Here is a 10170-nt window from a genome sequence, read left to right on the forward strand (position 1 = left end):
TCTAGAAAAGAGAATTATAAGTAAAAATCAGTTATTTTCCTGTTAGGACAGAGGCCTTATTCAAACTTTATAGTATCCATAAACATTCATGTAAATTAAATTAATAATTACAAAATTTCACATAAGAAAATTTGAACCCAACTGGTGTTGCTCAATGGATTGAGTATCAATCTATATACCAAAAGGTTGCAGGTTCCATTCCCAGTCAGGGCACATGTCCAAGTTGTAGGCATAGACCCAAGTAAGGAGCATGCAGGAGGCAGCAGATGGATGTTCCTCTCCCATCAATGTTTCTACCTCCCCTCTCTCTCTAAAATCAATAAAATATGCGCGCGCACACACACACACACACACACACACACACACACACACATATTTAACTATATGTAGGCATTTTGAGTAGCGCGGGTTGACTGACAAGATTAATTTAGGATTCAGACAGTAGAAAGAATCACCATTAAAATACTCCAGGTCCAGAGCACAAAATTTGTGCAAGAATAGGCCTTTCTTCCTCAACTTTCAGCACCAGCTTCTCTCTGGCACCTGGGACTGGTGGGTCCACCCACTCACTGCAGCCTTCCAGTGATTGGCTTAGGCATTCTTCTTTAAAAAAAACAAACAAACATATATATATATATATATATATATATATATATATATATATATATATATATATGATTGATTTTTTTCAGAGAGGAAGGGAGAATGATAGAGAGCTATAAACATTAATAAGTGAGAAACATCAGTTACCTTCCTCCTTCACACCCCAAACAAGAAAGTGCCCACAACCAAGGTACATGCCTTTAAGCAGAATCAAACCTAGGACCCTTGATTCCACAGGCTGATGCTCTAATCCTGTGAGCCTAACCAGTTTGGGCTGGACCTCCCTCTTTGGGGTAATCATGGAACTACCCCTCACCCCGTGATTGATCACCCCACCAACCAGATTCCTGGGCCTCCCTAAGCAGGGCAATCATGGGGTGATGGCAGGCTTCTGACCAATCGCATTGCACCTGCCTTGCTCACCTGGCACCAATGGGTGTCATAGCATGATACCAGATGGTCATTCTGATGATTGTTCCACTGTTCAGCCATTCAGTCAATTTGCATATTATGCTTTTATGATATAGGATTAAATAGGATAAGCTAAATCATGCTCTATGCATTAGAAGTGATAGGTACATTAAAAGCTTATCTTCACCTCTAACACCATGATCTTTTACAAAGGCTTAAAATATTCCAGTAGACTTGTCTAAAGCAAACTTCGGTTAGAAATATCTTTGAATGTTTCTTATCTTATTTTCTAATATGCTAAGCTTTTTAAATATATTTATATAGAGATGATAGACATAGATAGATAAAAGATTGATGATAGATGATAGATAGATAGATAGATAGATAGATAGATAGATAGATAGATGGATGATAGATAGATGATAATAATTTTCCAATTTGATTTTCATCTATTGTAATGTGAGGTCCATTAAAGACTGTTTTCTTTATGCCTTAAAGAATCAATTTCTGATTGCCCCATCTGTAAATCTTGTGGGAAGGAGTTGGCCTGCTATTTACTTTGTGATATTTAAAAATTTCAGATTTGTTATTTGTCTTGTCGACAAATTCAGCTGATGTTTACCAACCTTGAGGCAACTGTGGTCTGGCTGTGTTTTTAAGTGAGTGATAGAGAAATTATTGATTTATTAAGCTTTTATAACTTGTTTGTTTGTTTGTTGTTGCAGGGTTAATACAGACCTTAGCAATTTTTACTTGCTATATCACTACCACAAACAAAATTCAAACTGTTTTTTTTTATCCTTATCTGACCTTTTCAAATATAGCCTGCTCAGCAAAAAATGGATGTATTGTAGTAAAAAAAAAATTTCTTTACCCAAATCTTTAGGATAAACAACTTTTCTTAGGTGACTTCAACTTCTGAATCCATTTCTTGATGTATTGCTAATGAACAAAAAAGTCAATTGTGAAAATAACCTGGTTTTCTATGTTGTATATGAAATATATGTATTATAGCTGTCTTTTCTTTTTTAAGTTTATTTATTATTATTGTTACCACTACAGATGTCCCCTATTCCTCCCTCTCACTTCTCTCCTCCAGTCTGTTCTCACCACACCGCAGGCTTGCACCACACTATTGTTTATGTTATGGGCTACACATATGTGCATATAAATTCTTTGGTTTGTTTCTTCTTGGTCTCCAACCCCTCTTCCCTCTAAGATCTGTCAGTCTATTCCATGTATCTGCCCTCGGCGTACTTTGTTCATCAGTTTGTTTTGTTCATTCGATCCTACATATAGGTGAGGCTCTGAATGGATTGTTTTACTTAGCATAATGGTCTCCAAGTCCTTCCATGCTACTGCAAGGGGTAAGAGATTCTTCTTTTTTATAGAAACATAGTATTCCATTGTGTAAATTGTACCACAGCATTTTTCAAGAACTCATCTACTGATGGGCTGTATTACAGAATTATATAATTGCTGTATTTATAAGGTGAACACTTTTTTATTATCTCCTTATACCTGTTTAATTGTAGTGTGTTTGTGTGTGTGTGCCTGTGTGTGCACACCTGTTGTGTGTGTGTGTGTGTGTTTGTGTGTCTGTATCTTTACATTCATTTTAATCCTTGGTAAAATGAGATTCATGATTTGTAATCCACACAAATGGACTAAATGAATGAGATAATTTGTTCCATGCTTAAGTTTGTGTCTAAATCTGTCTGTATACTAACTAATTTTACAATATCACTTAGGCAAAATGAATTAAACATTTTTAATTCAGCAAAGTGCTGGCTTTTTCTCGTCTCTCACATTCTCTCTCTTACTCTTCATTTTTCCATTTTGGCTTATATGAATAATGCATAATCTCCAATTTTCTTTGTGATGGAATATTTGCTGTCTTATCCAGACTAAAACTGGAATGGGGAAATTCATTTGGTACAACTTCAAAGTAAAAGATTAAATTAAAAAATAAGTTCTTAAAAGTCCTCATTATGAAGATTCACCAAGTTGGTGCAGATGACTCCAGTTTTCTTTCAGGGCTGGATACTGACCATATTAAATTGTATTTCATTGTAAGAAGTTTGCTATAAAATTGGGAGTTCTTTGTAAATTCAGTCTCCAAATATAATTCAAGACCCCAAGATCGGACTGTTGAGTTGCTTCTAGTGCTTCCCACTTTCTTCATTAAGGAGATCCAGGAAGAAGAATAGCCTAGAATGTTCAACATTTAAATTGGGGAATTGGAAATTCACTAAAAGTTTTCAATTCAACTCTAAGCCCTTTAGAGCGTAACTTCATCTGTTACTACTTGTTCTGTTCCCATGTCAAACTCTAGGCACAGTGAACTTTTTCACATCTAAAAACACTCGTGTTTACAAATTACTTCACTTCAGTCTAGACAACTCTTTCCCACACATTTTCTTCCCTCTGTGTGGCTAATTCCTTCTCATCCTTCACACTGTAGCTTATGTTTTATCAGGGAAATCTAGGCAAGTTAGATTTGATAACACATTGATATCTCCTCTGATGAATTATGAGTCCCTCCTAAAATTTTTTATTAAAATTACTTGTTTTTTATTGTTTTTACTCACTATGTATGAGGTCCACAAGATGAAACACTGCAAAGGGAGACAGAAGTAGAAAAGAAAATTGAAATTAAATTTTAATTGAGAAAAATAACTTTTTATGCTTGGAGAATATAAAAATGGAATTTAGAAGGAATTCTGAGAATGAAGAAGAAACACCACAACATGGCTTGAAAAGAACATAAGCAGGGAGAAATCACCACTAGTAGGAACACTGCTTCTAAGAATCTTATGTAATGAAAGAGTAATATGCAAATTGACCATCACTCCACGACACAAATGGCCACTCCCATGTGGTCAAAGATGGATGCCGCCTTGTGGACACAAGATGGCAGCCATAAGAAGGCCTGCAGGGGAGGGTAGTTGTGGCCAGTTAGGGGTGATGTTTCCAGCAGAAGAGGGCAGTAGGAGGTGACCAGGCTGGCAGAGGAGGGCAGTTTGAGGTGACCAGTCCAGCAAGGGAGGGCAGTTGGGTGGGACCAGGCATGTAGGGGAGGGTAGTTGGGAGAAATCAGGCTAGCTGGGGAGCAGTTAGGCATCCATCAGGCTGGAACGGGAGTGGTTACAGAGTGATTAGGCTGGTAGGCAGAAGCAGTTAGGGTCAATCAGGTAGAGGCAGGTTGTTGGGAGCCAGCAGTCCTGGATTGTCAGAGGGATGTATGACTGCCTGTTTAGGCCCCACGGGTTTGGTCTCAGATATAAGGAGTCCCAAATTGGAGAGGGTGAAGGCTGGGCTGAGGAACATGTCCCTCTCCCTCCCCCCCACCCCCTTCATGAATTTCTTGCACTTGTCCTGTAGTAGTAAATATTAGGGTGGAATTTCCAGTTGGTTTCTGCTTGTATATGACTTGCAATTTTTTTTATTTTACTAATTCTATTATGTTGCACACCACTGTGTTGATGTGCACTGGAAATTTGCAAAGAGAAAGAGCCTTGTTCTGCACCACAGGTAATGTTGACCATAGATAGATTGGTAGCTGCAGGGACACAGAGTGATTACAAGGAGCTAATGAGAGGGGAGAAGTAGGTTGCAATATGAAGTAACTAGTGAGAAAATAAGGGAGGACCCTTTTCATCACTTCCCTTTGTGGAGATTAAAAAGGAGTGCATCTCAGAGGGAAGGTGGGGGAGGGTGGCTGGGTGGGAGATAATAACCAAAGATAATCATGGGAGATAATCAGTCATAGGCACAGAACATAGGATGGTGAAGGCTTGGGGCTAACAGGAGCAGGCTGGATATGGTCAATGGGGAAATATGGGGACATATGTAAAACTTTCAACAATAAATATTTTTAAAAGTGCATTTAAAATGCCCAAAAACAAAAGTAAATGATTGTGGAGATGGATAAATATGGATCACATTTTTAAAATTCTTGTTTTTTTTATTACTAATATAAATTTAAGCATAGGTTCATTGGATTTCCTAAAACTGCCAGTTATTCTTTTCACCCTTTCTGGAAAGTTTCCATCTATTGTCAGTTTAACCATTGTCTCTGACCCTCTCTTCTGCTTGTGAAAATCCAATTAGACACTGCATTTTCCATGTATTTTCATTTCTTTTTTCAATTTTCTTTCTCTTTATCTCTTCTATAAATTCCAGATAAAGTTATTTAGGTCTATTTCCTAGTTACCAAATTTCTTTATGGCTGTGTCTAATCTGTTCAAAAAAACTCACCCACTGAATTTTTTACTTAAATTTTGTATTTTTACTATGAGAGGTTTTCCCTTTACTTTTTTTATTTCAAGTATCTGTGGTCTTTATTCATATTTTGAACTCTTTTTTTCTTTGCCTTGTATGTGTAAGTTTTACTTCTTAAATAACTGAAAAGCACCTAATATGTACCCTCTTCCCCCTTTCACAGTCACCTGAGCTGGTTCATTGAAAATATGAAGTCAGCCAAAACCTGTTTGGTTCAGTGAATAGAGCATTTGCCTGAGGACTGAAAGATCCCAGGTTTGATTCAGGTCAAGGGCATGTACCTTATTGGTGGGCACATCCCCAGTAGGGTTGTGCAAGAGGAAGCTGATAGATAATTTTTTCTCTTAGATGTTTCTAACTCTCTATCTCTCTCCTTTCTTCTCTGTAAAAAATCAATCAATAAAATATATTTTAAAAAAGGAAACAAAGCAAATGAAGTCAGCCTTATTAGCAAAGTGGAATACAGTGCGGAGTGGAGAAAATTCTCATTTCTTAATGGCTACTATTTGCAGCCTTCTCTGGAAAAAAAGTTCTGTTTTTCTACAAGTGAAAGTTCCTATTTTCCACCATAGTATAAAAATGCTGAGAGGAAGCACTTGCGTTTTCTAAATAATATTTTATCATACAACTGAAGATAAAAAACAATAGATCTTGAAATAAATACAAACATTTGATGACTTTGATGATGAATTTTATTATGTATAAAGTTAAACATAAAGTGTTATAAATATAATTACGTAAATAAATTATGAGACTCTATTTGTATATAATAAATACGTATTGACAAGCAAGAATTTTTGCTGTTTGGAGAAAGAGAGTCCTAACTGAGGATTTTTGGGATTCAACACAGAATAGCACAAGGCCAACAGTGAGAGGACAATATGAGGAACATCAAAAATAGGATTTCTAGTTTAATTGGATATTCTGTTTGTTTTTAATTTTGCTAAATCTAGCAAACTCAATCAAAATAAATCAACTTTGATCAAGACAGTTCTCTAGTATATTATTTAACATCTAAAATAAATATAAATTTACAACCATCATTATACTCTCCTATCAACAATGCTCCTTTCCCATTTTCCAAAATCATGCATAAATGTTACTCTCTTTGATGTTTAAATAAATATATAAACAATAAATAAGTGAATTAGTTACTCTTGGAAATAATTTACGCGAGCATGAAAGACATTAATTGTTTTTGCATGTCCTCACATCACAGTGAGGCAAATGGTGACTGATATATTTTCTCTAGGTTAGGAATAAAGAAAAAACCAAGGCACAGTTAAAAGAGACTCCTGGATATTGACTGGCAGACTAAGGTTGCAATATTTAACTCCCTTCTCCCTAAAAATACAGTATTTCCGGCTAAGTTTGAATTTATTGCAAGCAGTGAGTTTTTGTTTATTTTTTTTTAATAAGTATGTCCTAGATATAACATGGGATTGAAAGAAACTCTTCATTGTTTTACCTAATATTCAAATCTAACCAGGCATCCTGTATTTTACCAGAGATCTCTACATCAGCCCCAAACAATATGTGAAGAAGTGAAATAGATTGGTTAGACGTTTCATTGGCATCTTTACTGAAGAGTTCTTGGAAACCATGGAGAAGGCATTTCTTTTTTAAGGCTCTTTCTTCTCAGCTCTGAAAATAAATAAATAAAATATGAAGATTAACAATCTTCTAACAGGAGTCAAGTGTGGTCCTTATATTTAATACAGAAACTAATATAGTCTTAAGTAGTCAGATGTTAGAAATGTTCTATACTTTCAACTCTAAATAGAGAGACCAGATAAGTCATCTTCCAAAGCAGGACACTTCTGAGAATGAAACAGAACCATAATTATGGCACAGGGACCAGGCACAGACCTAGACTTCCAAGGACAAACTGAGATGTGTGGTCTTCCCAATACTGAGTTACAATGAACTCACTATTGCTGCTATTTATTTTTAATTAAAGAGGCAATTACCAAAAATATATTGTTGGCAGCAGCAGAAAATTTATAGGCTGACTTTTGGAATATATATCTCAGGATAAATGAAAAATATAAATTAAAAACAACAACAAAACTTACCTATCTAAAAATAACTGTACAACCTTCTGCACCCATGTTGCCTGGGGGTTCAGGCAGAGAGATAATTCATTTTTCAACTTTACACTGAAATGAAAGAGATATGCTTAAAATCAGCATTTAGCAGTTTCAGACACCCCTTTGCCACTCCAGTCATTGTCCCTTAAGTATGGGCATAAAGTGTAAGTCAAAAGCAATTTAGAGCTAGGAATCATGGGAGTGACCATACTTAAATGCCATTCATACCCAGAATATGTCCTTCTGTTTAAGCCACTACTGTATTCCTAGTACCTAGAACTTTGTTGGATGCTTCCACCTTCCTCAGTTCTAGGTTAGCTAAAGGAAGATTTTTAATCACTTTTTAAAGTACTTACATGATTTCTGTATGATCACACTGTGGTCCACTCTCAATCACTCTCAGTTCCCTGATATACTTGGGGTGGAAAGGTACAGAGTGCATACCAAGGCACAGGCATCGAACTTCTGACTTTCTACTCCGCAGAATTGAAGCTGTGGGGAAAAAATAAAAACTATAGTAGATTGATTTCAACAATAGGGAGGGCTCTGCTAGCTACAACCTATTCAATTCCGATGTGATAACTCGAAGACTGTGTGTTTTTCAACATAGCATCTTTAGCAAACTCATTCTAGAAATTAAAGGCTGGATATTCTCCTTGCCTTTGACATCAGTTTTTCTGTTTTCAAAACAGTCACTCCTGATAACATTGAATATCCTCTACATAAAGACTGGAGTTGTCTTTGTGCAATGTTGACATCTTTAAGATTTTTTTTCTACTAGATATTCCCTAATGCTCTGTGATACCACAGTGCTGTATGTAGTATGCAAATTAAGATTCATGAATAGGAAAATTGCCTTCAGAAAGAATCAATAGAAAGGTATAAATGAGTTACACGGAAGTTACTTATATCTTAACAAAATTTTCAATGCTTGAGAGAAAGGGGAAAAAAAAACTTTATATCATAAATATTCTAAACTGTATTTATTTCCTAAAATGAATGTCAAAAGGTCTAGGTTCTGTCAGGGTGTCCTTAAATCAAAAGGAAATTGATAGCTGTCTGAAGATTTTCAGTAAAATAGTACACAGTGTAAAATTACCTAAGTTATCTTGCTCAATATTCATATATATTATAAGTCACTGTGGCTTCCAATATGATACACTCTACCTTATACATTTATATAAAATACTAGAGGCCTGGTGCAAAGAAAAAATTCATGCACGGGGGAGGTCCCACAACTCAGCCTGCATCCTCTCCAATCTGGGACCCTGGTGTTATGTCTGACTGCTGGTATAGGTCCAATTCCTGAGGACTGCTGGCTTCTAACCACTTGCCTGCCTACCTGCCTGATTGCCCCTAACTGCCTCTGCCTGTTGGCCTGATCACCCCTAATTTGTTCCCATGCCAGCCTGATAGACCCTAACTGCCTCAGCCTTGCCCATGGCCTAAACCACAGTCTGGCCTCCCTTTGTAGGAGGTGACCTGACAATTCAGGGGAAGGCACTGACCCCATTACCCTGCCTCTGCTGCCACTGCCTGGTGACCCTGGGCCCTTCAAGGCTGCAACTGGGCCCTTCCAAACCACCTGTGCCTGCCTGAGCCTGGGCCCTCAGACTCTGTGGCTTTGTCAGGAAAGATATCAAGAAGATTGTCTGGAAGACGACATTACCCTTTTATTAGTATATGCATACTACAGAGTATAAATGATAAGAACAGAATATCTGTGTTAATCAAGCATTACATTTTTCTAATTGTATAGATACAGCCTAAAGTAATTAAAACTCCATTTTAATTAATTGCCATTACATGACTGCAAAGATTATTTTCTATTCCTGAATAAAAAATGTTTCTTTGCTTTTAATCAAAGCATAAAGATTAATCTTACCATCTAAGGATCACATTTAAACCCAGGAAAACTGCATGGGAAAGATGTGCTTACCTGCATGCAGAGATGCAGAGAGCAGGATGGTTGCCAGAAGAGCAACAGCCAGCTTGGAAGTCATGGTTAGAGCAAGTTGGTTTCTTATGGGCTCTTCTCCTGGGTGCTGCTGAGGCCTGTTGTCCTCAGGGACTTGTGCTGGATGCAGAGCACCTCTGGCTTTTTATACCATCTCAACAGCGAGACCTGTGCAACAGCTCATTCTTTTATTAGGTCAGAGGAAATGCCACCACCTGGAGCTTTCCGGTCACTCTTTGTGAACAAGCCTGAGTCACCATTGGTTTCTTATCTACCCACTTGGCTGCCTACTTACTATCACGATTGAACTTTTATTGCTTCTTTAAAATAATATAATTTCATTCAAAAGCATGTTTGCTTTAAAATATTTTTAAACAGTGAAGCTTCTCAGTTTGATACAATTGTCAGTTGTATTCCTTTATACTTATAAATAACTTTATCGTAGTACCATCTTCCAGTTGTTAGAGTAAGGTCATTTATGATTATTCTTTTATGGCACAAATTCTGAAATTTGTATGATTATTCTTCTATGTAAAGTGTATGTGCTGTGATTTATGAGAGAATTGACCACTTTTGGGGGGGGACATATTGTATGAGCAGCTCTTTTCTCTGAGTTTTGGAAAGTTTCTGCTCTCAAGAAACAAAGTACAACTTTTCAAAAGATTTGGAATGTATATTTAATGGAATGAAGTTTGTGCCCTTTCATTCTGTCTCACAAATATTTATCAAGTAACTTCTCAGTAAAGTGTACTTTTTCTTAAAGGGATTGGTCTATCAGAAGAAGAAAGCAATATTAGAAAGCAGACAACATTAGAAACCGTACAT

At 36.7% G+C, this 10170-nt stretch overlaps 1 protein-coding gene across 1 annotated transcript; it reads right to left on the minus strand.

Annotated features, from left to right (window-relative positions):
* Nucleotides 1-6920: 6920 nt before the first annotated feature.
* On the minus strand, nt 6921-9391 carry LOC311612647 (interleukin-8-like; the record flags this gene model as incomplete). Its single annotated transcript, XM_084865738.1, has 4 exons — nt 6921-6942; nt 7374-7457; nt 7745-7880; nt 9328-9391. 4 exons carry the CDS (start codon nt 9389-9391, stop codon nt 6921-6923), a joined length of 306 nt encoding a protein of 101 aa, XP_084721864.1.
* Between the last annotated feature and the right edge of the window lie 779 nt (nt 9392-10170).

This window comes from Pipistrellus hanaki (assembly GCF_964339955.1).
Source record: "Pipistrellus hanaki genome assembly, chromosome: 1".
NCBI lineage: Eukaryota > Metazoa > Chordata > Mammalia > Chiroptera > Vespertilionidae > Pipistrellus > Pipistrellus hanaki.